This window comes from Oncorhynchus tshawytscha, linkage group LG08 (assembly GCF_018296145.1).
Source record: "Oncorhynchus tshawytscha isolate Ot180627B linkage group LG08, Otsh_v2.0, whole genome shotgun sequence".
NCBI classification, from domain to species: domain Eukaryota; kingdom Metazoa; phylum Chordata; class Actinopteri; order Salmoniformes; family Salmonidae; genus Oncorhynchus; species Oncorhynchus tshawytscha.
Genome location: NC_056436.1, coordinates 43202561 through 43223100, shown reverse-complemented (window position 1 = coordinate 43223100; position 20540 = coordinate 43202561). Strand labels below are relative to the sequence as shown.

The 20540-nt window shown below is 43.2% G+C and overlaps 1 protein-coding gene across 3 annotated transcripts in view; it reads right to left on the bottom strand.

Annotated features, from left to right (window-relative positions):
• Positions 1 to 20540, bottom strand: part of fancm (FA complementation group M) — a 69088-nt gene that overhangs the window by 22704 nt on the left and 25844 nt on the right. For 2 of the 3 annotated variants that reach the window (XM_024429714.2, XM_024429715.2), the window contains exons 5-13: positions 17650 to 17781; positions 17178 to 17310; positions 17003 to 17092; positions 16486 to 16584; positions 15917 to 16095; positions 13631 to 13837; positions 11754 to 12009; positions 9973 to 10124; positions 9441 to 9599 (exon numbers count right to left, since the gene is read on the bottom strand). In XM_024429714.2, the coding sequence (XP_024285482.1) occupies positions 9441 to 9599; positions 9973 to 10124; positions 11754 to 12009; positions 13631 to 13837; positions 15917 to 16095; positions 16486 to 16584; positions 17003 to 17092; positions 17178 to 17310; positions 17650 to 17781 (1407 nt within the window). The remainder of the gene's footprint in view (positions 1 to 9440; positions 9600 to 9972; positions 10125 to 11753; positions 12010 to 13630; positions 13838 to 15916; positions 16096 to 16485; positions 16585 to 17002; positions 17093 to 17177; positions 17311 to 17649; positions 17782 to 20540) is intronic. The other variant, XM_024429716.2, reaches the window with a different exon arrangement.

The following is a 20540-nucleotide window of genomic DNA, read 5'->3' as shown; positions in this document are numbered from 1 at the left end:
AGCAGCAGCTCTGCTCAGTGCAGATGTTGCCTGTAATCCATGGCTTCTGGTTGGGATATAAACATACGGTCACTGTGGGGATGTCGTCATCAATGCACCTATTAATTAAGCCGGTGACTGATGTGGTAAACTCCTCGAAGTCAGTCTGTGCAAGCAAAACAGTCCTGTAGCTTAACATCCACTTCATCAGACCACTTCAGTATTGAGCGCGTTACTGGTACTTCCGGATTGAGTTTGTTCTTGTAAAATCAGAAGGATAGAGTTCTGGTCAGATTTTTCCAAATGGAGGGCGAGGGAGAGCTTTGTATGCGTCTGTTTGTGGAATAAAGGTGATCTAGAGTTTTTTGGCCTCCAGTTCCACAGGTGACGTGATGATCGTGGACTTCAGGAAACAGCAGAGGGAGAACCCCCCTATCTACATCGACGGGACAGTAGTGGAGAAGGTGGAAAGTTTTAAGTTCCTCGGCGTACACATCACGGACAAACTGAAATGGTCCACCCACACAGACAGCGTGGTGAAGAAGGCGCAACAGCGCCGCTTCAACCTCAGGAGGCTGAAGAAATTTGGCTTGTCACCAACAACACTCAAACTTTTACAGATGCACAATCGAGAGCATCCTGTCAGGCTGTATCACCGCCTGGTTCGGCAACTGCTCCGCCCACAACCGTAAGGCTCTCCAGAGGGTAGCATCACCGGGGGCAAACTACCTGCCCTCCAGGACACCTACACCACCCAATGTCACAGGAAGGCCAAAAAGATTATTAAGCACAACAACCACCCGAGCCACTGCCTGTTCACCCACTATCATCCAGAAAGCGAGGTCAGTACAGGTGAATGAACACTGGGACCGAGAAACTGAAAAACAGCTTCTATCTCAAGCCCATCGGACTGTTAAACAGCCATCACTAACATTGAGTGGCTGCTGCCAACATACTGACTCAAATCTCTAGCCACTTCAATAATTAAAAATGTGATGTAATAAATGTATCTATGAGATGAGATGAGTAATGTAGGTTATGTAAACATTATTTAAAGTGACTAGTGTATATACTGTACTCTATACCAACTACTGCATCTTGCCTATGCCGTTCGGCCATCGCTCATCCATATATTTATATGTACATATTCTTATTCATTCCTTTACACTTGTGTGTAAAAGGTAGTTGTTGTGAAATTGTTAGATTACTTGTTCGATATTACTGCATGGTCGGAACTAGAAGCACAAGCATTTCACTACACTCACATTAACCATGTGTATGTGACCAATAGAATTTGATTAGATTTGACATGAGGCAAAATTGATTTCCTGAATTGTCTTGTTTGCTTATGGTCCTATATAGCTTGTTGAATGTGGTCTTAGTGTCAGCATTGGTTTGTGGTGGTAAATAGACAGCTACAAAAAAAAACATATGTGAAAACTCTTGTTAAATAGTATGGTCTACAGCTTATCATAAGGTATTTTAACTCAGGCGAGTAGAACCTCGAGACTTCCTTAATATTAGAGATGGCACACCAGCTGTTGTTAACAAAAGAGACACACACCCACCCCCCTGGAGTTTGCCGTTCTGTTCTGCCGATGTACAGAAAGAACAGCTAGATTTATATTTTCCATGTCCTTGTTCAGCCATGACTCGGAGAAACAGGATATTACAGTTCTTCAGATCACGTTGATAGGATAGTCTCGAATGGAGCTCGTCCAGTTTATGCTCCACTGATTGCACATTCGCCAACAGAACGGAAGGTAGAGGCGGTTTATCCACTCACAAAGTAATCTCGTCAGGTATCCAGCACGCCATCCTCTATAACCCTGCCTCTTCTTTTTCAGAGACTCTGGGATTTAGGCCTGGTCCGGGATGAGCAGTATGTCCTTCGCCGCAGACTCTTTGAAGTAGAAATCCTCATCCAAATCGAGGTTAGTGATGATCGCTGTTCTGGTGTTCAGAAGCTCTTTTCGGTCATAGAAAACGATGGAAGGAAACATTATGTACAAAAAAAGTTACAATCAGCACAATTAGCAAAATAGCACAATTGGTCAGGAGACAGTAAAAGTGTTGCTATTCCCTCCAGCGACATTAGGAGCGGGAGGAGGATAGGTCAGGGTCCTCAGTGGTCTTATGAAAGGACTTAAGCCCAAGAACGTGAGTGTATATCCCTCTAAATGTATAGTAAGGTGTGTCAGGTCAACTGTTTTTAATTTGTATGATAAATTTGTGACTCTTGTATGATGGCAAAGAAAAATGACCATCCTTGGATGGACAAGAAATGTTTATTCTAATCTATTCTATGATGATGGAGAATAAATGGGTAGCCAGTTAACACTGGTCATATAATCAACCTATCAACATCCAGGTGATGAAGGATGGATACGACAGCTAGGACAGATCACTGCGCATTCCAGAGCATTCTACCTGATGACTGGTAGAGAACAACAGAACACAGCTGTAGTCGGGGCGTTGCCCCCTTCCACTACAGCTAAAACATGCCACACTAGTATAGCACTGCTGTTGACTTACACCACATGACCAAAGGTATGTGGACACCGGCTCGTCGAACATCTCATTCCAAAATCATGGGAATTAATATGGAGTTGGTTCCCCCCCTTTGCTGCGATAACAGCCTCCACTCTTCTGGGAAGGCTTTCCACTAGATGTTGGAACATTGCTGCGGGGACTTCCATTCAGCCACAAGAGCACTAGTGATGTCGGGCACTGATGTTGGGCGATTAGGCCTGGCTCGGAGTCGGCGTTCCCATTAATCCCGAAGGACAGTCAAGTTCTTTCACACCAATCTAGACAAACCATTTCTGTATGGACCTCGCTTTGTGCATGGGGGCATTGTCATGCTGAAACAGGAAAGGGCCTTCCCCAAACTGTTGTCACAAAACTGGAAGCACTGTAGCGTTAAGATTTCCGTTCACTGGAACTAAGGGGCCTAGCCGGATCATGAAAAACAGCCCCAGACCATTATTCGTCCTCTACCAAACTTTAGTTGGCACTATGCATTTGGGCAGGTAGCGTTCTCCTGGCATCCGCCAAACCCAGATTCGTCCGATGGACTGCCAGATGGTGAAGTGTGATATATCACTCCAGAGAACGTGTTTCCACTGCTCCAGAGTCCAATGATGGCAAGCTTCACACCACTGTAGCCAAAGCTTGACATTGCTCATGGTGATCTTAGGCTTATGTGTAGCTGCACGGCCATGGAAACCCATTTTATGAAGCTCCCGACTAACAGTTCTTGTGCTGACGGTGCATCCAGAGACAATTTGGACAGACTTTACGGCTGAGCCATTGTTGCTCCTAGACATTTCCACTTCACAATAACAGCATTTACAGATGACGGTGCCATGTTGAAAGTCACAGAGCTTCAGTAAGGCCATTCTACTGCCAATGCTTGTCTATGGAGATTGCATGGCTGTGTGCTCAATTTTATACACCTGTCAGCAACAGGTGTGGCTAAAATAGCTGAATCCACTAATTTGAAGGGGTGTCCACATACTTTGGTATATATAGTGTACCTCTCCAGCACATCCACTCAGGGTGTTAAACACTGAGGGTATAGATAGAGCTCAAAAGGGGAAGTGGCCTAGTTATGAGTTATACGTAGATCGCACCTCTTGGCAAACACATTTAATTATATTGACAGTTGTGAACTACGCTAAGGGAGGCAGAATGCAGCTGGGGTTAGAGAACACAACGTACGGGACATTTTAGTGTTTGTTAGATTGAGGCCGTGATACATTAGCCTTGTAAACCAGCCTGATCACTTTGCTCACGTCTGTTTCAATTGAAGGACGCAGCTATAGATAAACGGGCAATCTGAAGTTCAAACAAAGCAGAAACCCTACCAGTTCCACCATTGTTTTGGTAAACAACTGAGTGATGGGGCTGGAGAAATTTACCCACCCTCAAATGTTTCTGTTTCACACTTCAAAACGTTCATGCAGCACAATCAGGCATTGTATTTGAATGATTTAATAACACCCTAAGCTTATTGTACTGCATATTTACAGAAGGGGATAAAACAGGAAAGAAACTAAGCTAAACCACTAAACTGTTTGTTTACAATTGCTTTAAAAGGGTAATTATATACCAGAATCTAAATTGGTCAGACCTCCAAAGTAGTCCAATGTAAATATGAGTCCACATCGCACACTATTGGTTGTGTGGATCCAGCTTACATGCCTTCACCCCAAATGCATGGATATCTTTTCCATTCATTTTAGAGCTTGTGGAGTTTTGCTGGATCTACAAAACAGATGGTCTGAGACGTGGATTCATCTTGACATCAAACTACTTTTGAGGTCTGAAAACATCTCACAAGATGTGACTTTGGAATTGAATGTCACTTTAACGTTTATTCCTATTTTACCCATATTTGACTTGTTAGTACTGCCTTGTTACATCAGATTTTGCACTGGTGCAAACGCGTAGTCAATCTGATCCTTAATTTCCCTTGAAATTCAAAGTCCTTGATTATATATGACTCACCTGTTCAAATATAAATGCCAATGTAAAAAATTACAGACAGAAGCAGATGACGTGATAAAACACATTGCAAACGTCTGAAACGCAATTATCATTTCAACACTGGTGAGAGAGCAATTGGGTCATTGGACTGAATTCCCTTTTCGATGGACCAGACAATGTCCTTGGTCTTTCGCTCAAACAATTGACCAGTTTGCTTGATTGAATGTCATTATTAAATTAAACTGGAACATCAATATAAAACATTGGACCAACATTTGATAATTGGGTTCACATTGTTTGGGTTCACAATTTACATGAGTGCTGCTGAGCTGCGAGTTCCAGGCACCCGCCCGCTCAGTCTAGTAAATTGAAATTAAATCCAATCCCGAGTTCATCCCGTTCCATAGTGACAGCCAAACCCCTCTGTTTTCCCTTACCAATGAACACCAAACAAAACACTGCTGGTTTTGAGTGGACAGGCCCCTCTTATGTTCATCACAGAGGCAACAGGGTGTCAGGCTCCCCATCTCTTTCACTCTAATCTCTGCTCTTCCTAGCTCAGCCCATGTTCGTGCATATCTAGGTCACCCAGGGCTGGCCTACTTAGTGCTTCCTGGGCTTACAAATTCTGAGAAACGTAATAATTCTGAGAAAAGCGAGGGAGAGACAGCCTGTCTGCCTGCTCTGTGTCTCCCTCTCACCCCATCATAAAAGGCAAATGAAAAAAGGGAGAAGACAGGAAAATGAAAAACACAGCATGGCTGCATGTGTGCACGGACTCGAACAGAGAGAGGTCTTCAAATGAAAAGGGATCGCTTTTTTTTTTATATAAACAAAAAACCTTTCCCTTTGAAATTGGGGTGTTTTTGTTGCGTTGCCACGGTCATTGGTTTTAAAAGGTGAGGGCAGGAGGGGAGAGGAAAGCAGCGCAGGCGAAAGAACGAATGCAAAGGCCTTTACGATTTAGGCCATGTAACTAAGCCCTGGCTAATGTCATCGGCCCTCTGAATAAGCCTTAAAGAAAAGAGCGAGGGGGAGGCGGGACTGGAATAAGCTAAACAGAATACCAATAAATAGGGAAGTCGAGCTCATCCTATGAAGCCCCCGTTGGAAAAACTATGAAAGTTGTTTGGAATAAAGGAAACAGCAGAGGGAGCACCCCCCTCCCCCTGTCCACATCGACAGGACAGCAGTGGAGAAGGTAGAAGGTTTTAAGATCCTCAGCGTACACATCACGGACAAACTGAAATGTTCCACCCACACAGACAGTGTGGTGAAAAAAGCGTAACAGCGCCTCTTCAACCTCAGGAGGCTGAAGAAATTTGTCTTGTTGCCTAAAACTCTCAAACTTTTACAAATGCACAATTGAGAGCATACTGTCGGGCTGTAATCACCGCCTGGTACAGCAACTGCACCGCCCACAACCGCAAGGCTCTCCAGAGGGTGGTGCGGTCTGCACAACGCATCACTGTGGGAAAACTACCTGCCCTCCAGGACACCTACACCACCCGATGTCACAGGAAAGCCAAAAAGATCATCAAGGACAACAGCTACCCGAGCCACTGCCTGTTCACCCCGCTACCATCCAGAAGGCGAGGTCAGTACAGATGCATCAAAGCTGGGACCGAGAGACTGAAAAACAGCATCTATCTCAAGGCCATCAGATTGTTAAACAGCCATCACTAAACACAGAGGCTGCACAAACAAACAATATTTTATACCATCTATTGCATCTTGCTTATGATGCTCTGTCATTGCTCATCCATTTATTTATATGTATATATTCTTATTCCATTCCTTCACTTAGATGTGTGTATTAGGTAGTTGCTGTAGAATTGTTAGATTACATGTTAGATATTGCTGCACTGCCGGAACTAGAAGCACAAGCATTTCGCTACACTCGCATTAACATCTGCTAACTATGTGTATGTGACCAATAAAATGTGATTTGATGATCGTGGATTGGTCTAATGTGGGAAATATAAACGGTGGTGAAAAATCAAGCTACACTACTTTCAGATCATTTCCATTTCAAACTGTTGAAACATCAGTTAACTGTGGCCTATATACGCAAGGCCTATTTTGTGGTTGTTTGCGAATAACACTTTGGTGAGATGGATGACCACAAATAGAGCTTCTACATGCACTGAAAATGTCCTCGTCGAGATTGATCCGTTTGTGATGTTGAGATTGTGATGCCTACAACAAGCCTACAACACATAGGGGCCTATTTGTTGGCCCAAATATCTCCAAGGTGAACAAACGAGAGGAACCAACCAACTGGCACGACATCTCGTTAACCTGTGGCGAAGGAAACATTCCAAAATAGCTTATTAGGATAAGGTGAAAACTAGATCCACCCGAAACAAACCTAGGGCTTTAAAGGACTGAATATCAACTGTCTTTGAATGAAAGGCAAATGTCAGTACAATGGAGCTCTCCGAATATCTTTTAAAGCTATACGAACGATCCAATGTTTTTGAAACAGCTGACAGACATTTCCCTAATATTTGAGACTTGTTATTGAGTTTTTACCTGAAATTGTAACATTCTGAAATTGTCGCAATAGCGGAAACCTATCCTCCCCACCAAAACATGTGAAATGTAGATCATACAAATAGGATGTTTTTTCATTTGTAACATGATTTCAGAGGTGGCACCAAAAAAATCCCTTAAAGTACTACTCAAGTAGTTTTTTGGGGGTCTCTGTACTTTAATTTACTATTTTATATTTTTGACAACTTTTACTTGTACTCCACTACATTCCTAAAGACAATAAGGTACTTTTTACTCCATACATTTCCTCTGACACAGCAAAGTACTCATTCAATTTAGAATGATTAGCAGGACAGGAAAATGGTCCAATTCGCACACCTATCAAGAGAACATCCCTGGTCATCCCTACTGCCTCTGATCTGGCGGACTCACTAAACACACATGCTTCATTTGTAAATTATGTTGTGTTGGAGTGTGCCCATGGCTATCAATAAATAAATAAAAAAATACAAATTGTGCCGTCTGGTTTGCTTAATATAAGGAATGTGAAATGATTTATACATACTTATACTTTTTAAACAAAAGCATATTTTAGCACTTGAGTAAAAGTAATTGTTTTAAATATACTTAAGTATTATTTTACTGAGTGACTTTCACTTGAGTCTTTTTCTATTAAGGTAACTTTACTTTTACTCAAGTATGACGATTGGGTACTTATCCCACCCCTGACTGCAGTTTAAAGTTTGTATGAGAGGGTTAAATTGTACATTTTTGATCGGCTAACGTTACTTGACGAAGACATGCTTTTTGCAACTCTGCTTAAGTCATGAAGCTAAAATGTAATGAGTGTAGCCACTGACCACTGATTAAAAGCGGTGGTTCGCGCTTTCAGTTTTGCACGATTGCTGCCATCAATCCACGGTTTCTGGTTGGGGAAGGTTTTAATACTCGCCGTGGGTACAACATCAACAATGCACTTGCTAATAAACTCGTTCACCGAATCAGCGTACACGTCAATGTTGTTCTTCGACACTATTCGGAACAGTCCTCGTGATCGAAGCAATCTTGAAACGTGGAATCAGATTGGTCGGACCAGCGTTGAACAGACCTAAGCATGGGCGTTTCCTGTTCTAGTTTCTGTCAATAGGCTGGGAGCAACAAAATGGAGTCGCGGTCAGATTTGCCCGAAAGGAGGGCAAGGGAGGGCTTTGTATGTGTCGCAGAAGTTAGAGTAACAATGATCCAGGATTTTGACTCGTTAATCATAAGGCATACACCCCCGCCCACCTTACCAAAGAGACGTTTGTTTCTGTCTGCGCAATGCGTGAAGAACGAAGGAGACTGTACCGACTCTGATAACGAATCCCAAGTGAGCTATGTTTCAATGAAGCAGAGAATGATGCAATCTCTGAAGTCTCTCTGGAAGGCAACCCTTGCTCGGATTTTGTCTACCTTGTTGTCAAGAGACTGGACATTGGCGAGTAGTATACTCGGGAGCGGTGGGCGATGTGCCCGTCTACGGAGCGTGACCAGAAGACCGCTCCGTCTGCCCCTTCTGCGGTGCCGCTGTTTTGGGTCGCCTGCTGGGATCCGATCCATTGTCCTGGGTGGTGGACCAAACAGAGGATCCGCTTTAGGAAAGTAGTATTCCTGGTCATAATGTTGGTAAGTTGACGTTGCTCTAATATCCAATAGTTCCTCCCGGCTGTATGTAATAAGACTTAAGATTTCCTGGGGTAACAGTGTAAGAAATAATAAAAATTAAAAATACTGCATAGTTTCCTAAGAACGTGATGCGAGGCGGCCATTTCTGTCGGCACCGGATGTTTATGTGGATATATTGAAGCAAACATCTCAAGACATCAGTCAGGAAGTTAAAGCATGGTCGCAAATCGGTCTTCCAAATGGACAATGACCCCAAGCATACTTCCAAAGTTGTGGCAAATTGGCTTAAGGACAACAAAGTCAAGGTATTGGAGTGGCTATCACAAAGCCCTGACCTCAATCCTATAGAAAATTTGTGGGCAGAACTGAAAAAGCATGTGCGAGCAAGGAGGCCTACAAACCTGACTCAGTTACACCAGCTTTGTCAGGAGGAATGGGCCAAAATAAACCCAACTTATTGTGGGAAGCTTGTGGAAGGCTACCTGAAACATTTGACCCAAGTTAAATCATTTAAAGGCAATGCTACCAAATACTAATTGAGTGTATGTAAACTTCTGACCCATTGGTAATGTGATGAAATAAATAAAAGCTGAAATAAATCTCTACTATAATTCTGACATTTCACATTCTTAAAATAAAGTGGTGATCCAAACTGACCTAAGACAGGGAATTTTAACTCAAATTAAATGTCAGGAATTGTGAAAAACTGAGATGAAATGTATTTGGCTAAAGTGTATGTAAACTTCCGACTTCAACTGTATATGGATGGGTAGATGGATGACCCCCTCTGAGGTTGCCCTCCCTCTCACCTCTTCCTGGCGCAGGCCGTCAATGAGCTCCATGACCTTGGTGAAGTGGTGGCAGCGGTTGGAGTGGTCCACAATGTGAGTGGGGAAGGGCTGGTTCTGCCAGTGTCTCCACTCCCACAGAGACAGCTCCCTGGTTGGCCCGCTGGAAAGCAGCTCCACCTACAGCCACATACACAACATAATCATAAAATATACCACTTAGCAGATATTATCCAAAGAGATAATGGGGCGGCAGGTAGTGGTTAGCTCGTTGGGCCAGTAACCGAAAGGTTGGTGGATCGAATCCCCGAGCTGACAAGGTAAAAATCTGTCGTTCTGCCCCTGAACAAGGCAGGGCCACTGTTCCTAGCCCGTCATTGTAAATAAGAATTTGTTCTTAACTGACCTGGCTAGTTACATAAAGGTTAAATATTATTATTTTTTAATCTAAGATACGTGAGTGCATACATTTGTAGTGTGTGTGTGTGTGTGTGTGTGTGTGTGTGACTGGCCAATGTGTTTGATCTGTGCAAGAATTTAACCCATGACTCACCCGAGGTGGCGAGCCTTCCTGTTTTGAGAGGAAGCGGGACCGTCTTAGAATGGGTGGAGCCTCCCCCTCCCCCAGTTTCATCGTAGACTCCCAGTGAGTGAGCTCAGAGGGGCTAAGGAAGCCATCCTTCTTCACACTCTCCTGGTGCCCGACTAGATCATTAAAACACAAGGGGGAAGCCGCCTTTATACTCCAAAGCTGAGAGAGGCCCGTTGTCTGTGTTTCAACTGTTACAAAAGCTTACAATACAGGTACATGGAGAGCCAATACATACACTACCGTTCAAAAGTTTGGGGTCACTTAGAAATGTCCTTGTTTTTGAAAGAAAAGCAACATTTTTTGTCCATTAAAATAACATCAAATTAATCAGAAATACAGTGTAGATTTTGTTTATGTTGTAAATGACTATTGCAGCTGGAAACAGCAGCCCATTATCAGCAACCATCACTCCTGTGTTCCAATGGCACGTTGTGTTAGCTAATCCAAGTTTGTCATTTTAAAAGGCTAATTGATCATTAGAAAACCCTTTTGCAATTAGGTTAGCACAGCTGAAAACAGTTGTGCTGATTTAAAGAAGCAATAAATCTGGCCTTCTTTAGACTAGTTGAGTATCTGGAGCATCAGCATTTGTGGGCTCGATTACAGACTCAAAATGGCCAGAAACAAAAGCACTTTCTTCTGAAACTCGTCAGTCTATTCTTGTTCTGAGACATGAAGGCTATTCCATGTGAGAACGCTGTGTACTACTCCATTCACAGAACAGCGCAAACGGGCTCCAACCAGAATAGAAAGAGGAGTGGGAGGCACTGGTGCACAACTTAGCAAGAGGAGAAGTACATTAAAGTGTCTAGTTTGAGAAACAGACGCCTCACAAATGCTCAACTGGCATCTTCATTAAGTAGTACCCGCAAAACACCAGTCTCAATGTCAACAGTGAAGAGGCAACCCCAGAGATGCTGGCCTTCTAGGCAGAGTTGCAAAGAAAAAGCCATATCTCAGACTGGCCAATAAAAAGAAAAGATTAAGATGGGCAAAAGAACACAGACACTGGACAGAGGAACTCGGCCAGCATTCCGGAGTCGCCTCTTCACTGTTGACATTGAGACTGGTTTCTTGGCAATTTCTCGCACGGAATAGTCTTCATTTCTCAGAACAAGAATAGACTGACAAGTTTCAGAAGAAAGTTATTTCTGGCCATTTTGAGCCTGTAATCAAACCCACAAATGCTGATGCTCCAGATACTCAACTAGTCTAAAGAAGGTCAGATTTATTGCTTCTTTAAATCACCACAACCGTTTTCAGCTGTGCTAACATAATTGCAAAAGCATTTTCTAATGATCAATTAGCCTTTTAAAATGATAAACTTGGATTAGCTAACACAACGTGCCATTGGAACACAGGAGTGATGGTTGCTGATAACGGGCCTCTGTACGCCTTTGTAGATTTTCCATTTAAAATCAGCCGTTTCCAGCTACAATAGTCATTTACAACATTAACAATGTCTACACTGTATTTCTGATCACTTTTATGTTATTTTAATAGACCAAAAAAATGTTATTTTCTTTCAAAAGCAAGGACATTTCTAAGTGACCCCTAACTTTTGAACAGTAGTGTATGTCAAATGAAAAATATTTTGTTAAATGCAAACATTGCTCTGCTCTGGACAAGATGCCCAAATATTTGGAGCACAGTGATAACAACACCAAGACTATTATCTATGAGAGTCTTTGCTGTCGGTTCGATTCAATCACAGACATACCAAGAGCCCCAGCCTCTCTTACCTAGATCATGCGGAAGAATAAAGGACTCACGTTGGCCCTCCAAGGAGTGGGACCTGCGCCCCCTCCAACCCCCGGCGAGCCGCCCGCTGCTCTCCCGGTGGTCAAACTGGCCACAGGTGATGTGCATCTTGTGCAGGGCGGGATGCACCCCGTCGGGCAGCATGCGGGGGTTGTGGGGGAACATGTGGAAACTGTGGCTGTTCCCCACGATAGACTTGTACACCCTGCGCTTGTTGCTCTGGCTCTGGTTGTAGGTCTGAGGGGGAAACAAAAGATGTCCGACAAAGAGTCGGGTGGTTGCAGATTAGGGGGTCCGCGCTCAAACAAAGAGCGTTTCAAAACGTAGTCAAGATTATTTAAAGCTATTTCATGCTTACAATGCGTTCAGAACGTATTCACACTTTTCCCACATTTTGTTGTGTTACAGCCTGAATTTTAAAAAGTATGAATTTTTTATGTGTCGTCACTGGCCTACACAAAATACCCGATGGTGTCAAAGTGATTTGCTTAACAAGTCACATAATAAGTTGCATGGACTCACTCTGTGTGCAATAATAGTGTCTAACATGACCTTTTTAATTGACTACCTCATCTCTGTACCTCACACATGCAATTATCTAGAAGATCCCTCAGTCAAGCAGTGAATTTCTAACACGGATTCAACCACAAAGACCAGGAGGTTTTCCAATGCCTCACAAAGACCAGGAGGTTTTCCAATGCCTCACAAAGACCAGGAGGTTTTCCAATGCCTCACAAAGACGGGCATCTATTGATAGATGGGTAAAAAGAAAAAAAAAAGACATTGAATATCCCTTTGAGAATGTTGCAGTTAATTACACTTTGTAAGATGTATCCATACACCCTGTCACTACAAGGATACAGGCGTCCTTCCTAACTAAGGGATTTCACCATACGGCCAATGGTGGCTGTGAAAGGAGAAAACTAAGGATGGATCAACAACATTTTGTAGTTACTCCACAATACTAACCTAATTGACAGAGTGAAAAGAAGGAAGCCTGCACAGAATTACAAATATTCCAAAACATGCATCCCGTTTGCAACAAGGCACTGAATTAGTACTGCAATAAATGTGGCAAAACAATGAACTTTTAGTCCTAAATACAAACTGTTATGTTTGGGGCAAATCCGATACAACACAAACTTCTAAAAACTTGTTTTCACGATTACGAGGTATTGTGTGTAGATGGGCGAGAGGATATTTATATATATATATTTTTAAATCCATATTGAATTCAGGCTGTAACACAACAAAATGGGGAATAAGTCAACGAGTATGAATACTTTCTGATAGCACTGTATCTGTTAATTCTAGACGCAACTCTAGAGCAAAATGTTTTTGGCGGTTGATCAATGTGTGACAAAACAGGATAAGCATGGATTCTTAAAGCAGTGCCAGGTAACACAAAGCGCACTTGAGGATGTTTGGTCTATCTTCGTTACAACAAAGGAAACCAATATAAAACGGTGAGATGCCTGGGAAGGAGCCAGACACTTGTAAACACTAGACAGAGACTCCAGAGCCAAAATCCGTCAGACACAAAAGACTGGACCCGGTTGGGGGTTGTGGAATTTGGTATTTTGAAAGAGTGGAAACACAGCTAGGTCTAGAGCACACTTTGTACCTCAGTCTCACCCTCTCTATTCAACTGTCTAAATAAATAAATAAATACGATGGAAAAAAATAAGGACATTCCATTGACCTGGTCCTAGTGCCGTCTTGCTAACCCTTATGTTAATTGTCATGCCAAACATAAACACGTTTGGCATGACAACAATCATAGGATTGACCGTAGAGGTACAGCGCAAACAGATGTGGGACCATTCCTAAGATTCCAAAGGCAGGAGTTGTCGCTCACTCTCTCCTCTCGTCCCTCGGCCAAGATGACCACTATGCGGCCCTGGCGTTTGCGTCCGGTGCGGCCCATGCGCTGAACCAGGCGGATGGGACTCTTCTGGGCGTCGAAGCACACGATGAGGTCCACCTCGCCGATGTCCAGCCCCTCCTCGCCCACGCAGGTGGACACCAGGGTGTTGAAGCCCCCCTCCCGAAACCTCCGCATCACCTTCGGTACAGAAATCGATACATTTTATCAGGATGACAGAAATGTTCACTGTGCCTGTATGTGAAGTCAATCACAAACATGTATGTCTGTGCTGTCAAGTCATGTGGTCCTAATGATTTAGTGGGTAAGAGCATGGTGATAGCAACACGAGGGTTGTGGAATCGATTCCAATTACCATATTTGCGCACGCACGCACACACGCACACACGCACACACACACACACACACACACACCTGTGAATATATACTGTACTTTGTTTGCATCAATAAATTACTGAACCATTATACTGGTAATTGAATCCAGCACAGTTTAGGATTAAGGTAAATGTTTCCTTGTACAGCAGCTCTCATGAAGGCACAGAGCTGAAGGCACAGTGCTACTGTACTCTGTGACATCATGTCCTCGGTGCCTCAGGGAGTTGAAGAGGAACTGAGCAGGCCTATCCATTAACTGCGTGTCTCTGTACAAAACAGAAGCCGTAAAATATTCAGGAGTCGGGACCAATGCAATTTATCGACGACCTGCAGAGGAATGATACTTATGAGCGGCATAACATTTTGTGCTAAAGTACAAATTGGGGGGGGGGCGACCAGCTAGTTCTTCAAACGCTACTGTCGGCTATGTTCCTGTAAGTTAATGGTGGGTGCTACATTTAGCCTAGAGGCTAACAGTTTAGCTATTCAATTGATTTGCTGGTGGTTTTTGAAGAACATAAAACATATCATTTATATAATAATCTTTACCTGTACTGGCTGCTTTCTTTCTTTATCGTAAATCACCTTACCTTCTCCATTGTATACAGGCCTACCTACATTATACTATACATGTGGTACAGGTGTGAAAATATATTTCTACCAGCACACCAGTCTCCCATACCCTACCTATGCAAATTAATCAACAAAACTCTTTGGGTCTCCTTAACGTACATATTGTCATGAATTTTACTTGTGATTTCAACTTGAATGTGTTATTGTGTATGTATTGTAATATCCACGTATTTCAGTATATTTGACTGCCATGTGGATATCAGTACATTTAAATAAATAAATAAAACTAAATATTGGCAGCTCGCCAACACACAGTGACAAGACAGAGCAGGATGTGTTAACTATCTAAGCTAAGCATACACTCTGTCTGCCAGTCAGGAATAGAGAACGCTGAGGGCCTGAGAAGACAAGCCTAATATGGTCAATGTTGTAGCCGTCTCCAGGACACACAAAAAAACACCTTAGCTTCAGTCAGAGCTGCTAAGCAACCACGTTGGATAACATTGAATGTAACATTGAATGTTTATGCCGTTTAGCTTTGCTCAATACAGGTATTTGGGAGGCACTTTCCAGTGTGTCCTTGGTTGGTTCATTTGGACCAAATCCCAGTACAAGCACAATGTAAACCAAGCCATGTTAATCAAATACTACCCTTTTTAATGACGTTATCCTGGCATTACCTTGAGCTTGTGTCATCAGTCTTGTCACCTGGTGTGACAGTGGCACATGCATTGTGTTGTTTAGTATTTATCAAAATCAAATCGCATTTTATTTGCCACATGCGCCGAACACAACAGGTGTAGACCTTACAGTGAAATGCTTACTTACAAACCCTTAACCAACAATGCAGTTTTATGAAAAATAAGTGTTAAAGTATTTACTAAAATAAAAAAAACTCAAATTAAATGATAGAAAAAATGATTAAAGAGCGACAACACAATAACAGTAATGAGGCTATATACGGAGGTTACGGGTACAGAGTCAATGTGTGGCGGCGCGGGTTAGTCGAGGTAATATCAGACATCTTATTGAGGAGATGGGACGCATAGAAGGAGGTAAGTGAAGAGAGGGGTTGTAAACAAAGCAGCCGTAGGTCTGGGATTCAAAGCAACACGGCAACATACTCACAGGCCTATGCACTGAAGGCGGTGGTCCAAAAGAGTTCTTCGACTGTACACATGGGAAAACCCTTTGAAGAACCCTTTTGGGTTACAGGTAGGACGCTCTGTGAAAAAGTTCTTCAAAGGGTTCTTCCATGTGGACAATCGAATAACCCCGTTAGGTTCTGGATAGAACATAGAGTGTTTTTACCTCCAGCTGCTCCTTCTGGGTGAACCCTTTGACCCCCTTCCCTGCCGAGGCCTGGCCCATAAAGGTCATGACTTTGACCAGGGGCCGGTGGCGATTTAACATGGCGGCAATCTCCTGCACACTCTCCCGGAACGACGAAAAGATCATCACACGTGTGCTCACTTCCTGGGGCCCAGAGCCTGGACCAATCAAAGAGGAGAGGGAAAAGAGAAAGAGGTTACTTACAACCAATGGAAAGGGGGCAACCAGTGCTCACTTCACGTAGTTGGAAATTCAGTATACGTCTTAATTTTCTTTTAGGCAACATTTCATACTGAAATACACACTGCATACATTTGGTTAGTGCCATCCTCAGTGCGTGTGTGTGCTCTTACAACCGATGAACTGCTTATTAAGTGCATCTGATACTACTCAAAGCAAATACGGACTAACAACACCTGGAGCACACTGACTTTAACCATGCCATTCAAGCCTGCGGTTTACCTCGGCTCTAGTTAAATATCTTAAAAGGATGAGTCATCGCTAAGAGTCGGGTGAAGTTAGTCGCTACTAACAAGAGAGTAAATTACCAGTGCTGGAGCTCTCAGCCCATGTTTTAAAGTGCCTTAGCACTACCTCATCAAGCTTCTGCAGTTTGGGGTGGCTGTAGATGAAGGGCTCCTCGGGGCCTGGAAGCAAAGCGCAATACACGGCAATCAGGTCCGTCAGGGCCCACGACACCCTTCATAATAAACATTCACAATTAGGAGAAACATTGGTAACACTTGTTTTTTTTTTTTTTTTTTTTTACAGCCAGCTGTTGAACAGGTAGTTATTTAGAAATGACTTGTTACAATGGTACTTGACTAATAATTGCGTAATAATTACACTCTGGTTTCTTTGAGATTCATCGACACAAGCATCACTATGCACCATTTGGTACCAGGTAGTTCTTTGAGGTAAGTACCAAAAAAATACTTATTGTTACCACAGTTTCTTAGTATTCACCATGTAAATACCAGGAAAGTACCAGCCTGGCTGTAAAATAAAGTGTTATCATGTGGCTTCAAAAACTGTAGGAACAGGGCTGTAGGAACGGTATCCTACCGGTGGGCTTTACAAACATGGCCGCCATCTCCTGGTACAGGTCCATGAAGGTGGCGTTGCGCTGTAGCTCGTTCCTGGCTCGAGACTTCTCTGAGTTGGCATAAATAGAGAAATCACCTGAGCAGAATGCAAGCTATCACTTGAGTGAGTGAGTAGGGAGGTGCCTTCTACCTACCTTTGGTGCCATCCATGATGCCCTGGACATAGAGGAAGAGGGAGCGCAGGCCCATTTGGAGCAGCAGCTCGTAGCCATGGTACAGGCTGATACACAGGGCAAAGTCCCCCTCCAGAGCGCCTTGCTGAGCCCCCTGTTAACAGCCAGGACCACAAAGAGAGGCTTAACGTGTGTAGCTTGACTTAATTTGACAGCAAGACAGAACATGACGTAACTTGACATCGATTTGCAAGTCAATTTGACATTGGATTTCCATCGCAAAACAGCTTGATCATAGAAGAAAATGAATAGGGGTTACTCTGAGGACATTCCTGCTCCAAAAATACACACACATAGGTTGGCTATGTGTTACAAAATGTTCATAAAGTTATTAAAAGTATAGTGTAAGTCAAGGATTGCCTTTCTCTCTGTGTGTGTGTCGTGTGGTGGTGGTGGCACTGTGTGCCTGCATGCATCCGTGTGTATACCGCACCGTGACGTGGGGCGGAGGGTTCTTGCGGAACTGTTCCCGGGCCAGGATGAGCTGGTACTTGGTGAGGGAGCGCAAGTCGCGGTGAGACATCGCCCTGTTCTGAATCAGACGGCCCGTGAACCGTTCCAGTACCTGGAACAACAATGGGCGACACAGACAGGATAAGTTGAGCGCCTATTTCAACAAACGCAATACAAAACCGAAGAAGGCTCTGCAATTATCTGTTCTCTATTTCAGAGTGAGGCAGATTTATTTTTATTTTTGTGGCCACAATATTCATATCCTTTAATCTTCCCAGCAGGAGATTGAAGTCTCCAACAGGAAGCCCTGGAACCAGTGTGACTGCAATTATTCAGAATAAGATAAGTCAATTATAGGCTGGTATAGAAGAAAAATAAGAAAAGAATGCTTGTATGGAGTCCTCGATTCACATAAGTCGCTACTCACATTATTTACAGAACCGATAATTCCAGTGACCTTTTACATCGCAAAAGCATATTAGATAGATACCAATCGAAGATATTTTGGTCACACACACAAACACATTAGGGAGGATTTCCCCCAATCAAGGTGAGGATTTCAACCGATTGGACATAATAGTCATAGACTGTTTTCTCTGCTGCCGCACGGCAAGCGCTACAGGAGCGCCACGTCTAGGTCCAAGAGGCTTCTAAACAGCTTCTACCCCCAAGCCATAAGACTCCTGAACTCCTAATCAAAATGGTTACCCAGAGTATTTGCATTCCCCCCCTGCCTCTTCTACGCTGCTACTCTCTGTTATTATCTATGCATAGTCAATTTATTAACTTTACCTACATGTACATATTACCTCAATTACCTCGACTAACCAGTGCCCCCGCACATTGACTCTGTATTGGTCCCCCCCGTATATAGCCTCGATATTGTTATTTTACTGCTGCTCTTTAATTGTTACTTTTATTAGTTTGTATTTTCTTAAAACTGCATTGTTGGTTAAGGGCTTGTAAGTAAGCATTTCACTAAGGTAAATTAAAACTCTAAAAACCACGCATGTGACAAATACAATTTGATTTGGCATGGGTCCCCAGGTCCTCAAAAGGTTCTACAGGTGCACCATCAAGAGCATCCTGACTGGTTGCATCACTGCCTGGTATGGCAACTGCAGAGGGTAGTGCGTACGGTCCAGTATATCACTGGGGACAAGCTTCCTGCCATCCAGGATCTACAGTGGGGCAAAAAAGTATTTAGTCAGCCACCAATTGTGCAAGTTCTTCCACTTAAAAAGATGAGAGAGGCCTGTAATTTTCATCATAGGTACACTTCAACTATGACAGACAAAATGTGGGAAAAAAATCCAGAAAATCACATTGTAGGATTTTTAATGAATTTATTTGCAAATTATGGTGGAAAATAAGTATTTGGTCAATAACAAAAGTTTCTCACTACTTTGTTATATACCCTTTGTTGGCAATGACAGAGGTCAAATGTTTTCTGGAAGTCTTCACAAGGTTTTCACACTGTTGCTGGTATTTTGGCCCATTCCTCCATGCAGATTTCCTCTAGAGCAGTGATGTTTTGGGGCTGTTGCTGGGCAACACGGACTTTCAACTCCCTCCAAAGATTGTCTATGGGGTTGAGATCTGGAGACTGGCTAGGCCACTCCAGGACCTTGAAATGCTTCTTACGAAGCCACTCCTTCATTGCCCGGGCGGTGTGTTTGGGATCATTGTCATGCTGAAAGACCCAGCCACGTTTCATCTTCAATGCCCTTGCTGATGGAAGGAGGTTTTCACTCAAAATCTCACGATACATGGCCCCATTCATTCTTTCCTTTACACGGATCAGTCGTCCTGGACCCTTTGCAGAAAAACAGCCCTAAAAAGCATGATGTTTCCACCCCCATGCTTCACAGTAGGTATGGTGTTCTTTGGATGCAACTCAGCATTCTTTGTCCTCCAAACATGACGAGTTGAGTTTTTACCAAAAAGTTATATTTTGGTTTCATCTGACCATATGACATTCTCCCAATCTTCTTCTGGATCATCCAAATGCTCTCTAGCAAACTTCAGACGGGCCTGGACATGGCTTAAGCAGGGGGACACGTCTGGCACCTCAGGATTTGAGTCCCTGGCGGCGTAGTGTGTTACTGATGGTAGGCTTTGTTACTTTGGTCCCAGCTCTCTGCAGGTCATTCACTAGGTCCCCCCGTGTGGTTCATGGATTTTTGCTCACCAATCATCTGATCATTTTGACCCCACGGGGTGAGATCTTGCGTGGAGCCCCAGATCGAGGGAGATTATCAGTGGTCTTGTATGTCTTCCATTTCCTAATAATTGCTCCCACAGTTGATTTCTTCAAACCAAGCTGCTTACCTATTGCAGATTCAGTCTTCCCAGCCTGGTGCAGGTCTACAATTTTGTTTCTGGTGTCCTTTGACAGCTCTTTGGTCTTGGCCATAGTGGAGTTTGGAGTGTGACTGTTTGAGGTTGTGGACAGGTGTCTTTTATACTGATAACAAGTTCAAACAGGTGCCATTAATACAGGTAACGAGTGGAGGACAGAGGAGACTCTTAAAGAAGAAGTGGAAGACATACAAGAATACTGATAATCTCCCTCGATCTGGGGCTCCACGCAAGATCTCAGGTCTGTGGGAGCCAGAAATCTTGCTTGTTTATAGGTGACCAAATACTTATTTTCCACCATAATTTGCAAATAAATTCATTTTAAAAATCCTACAATGTGATTTTCTGGATTTTTTTTGTTCTCATTTTGTCTGTCATAGTTGAAGTGTACCTATGATGAAAATTACAGGCCTCTCATCTTTTTAAGTGGGAGAACTTGCACAATTGGTGGCTGACTAAATACTTTTTTGCCCCACTGAATATACTAGGCGGTGTCAGAGGAAGGCCCAA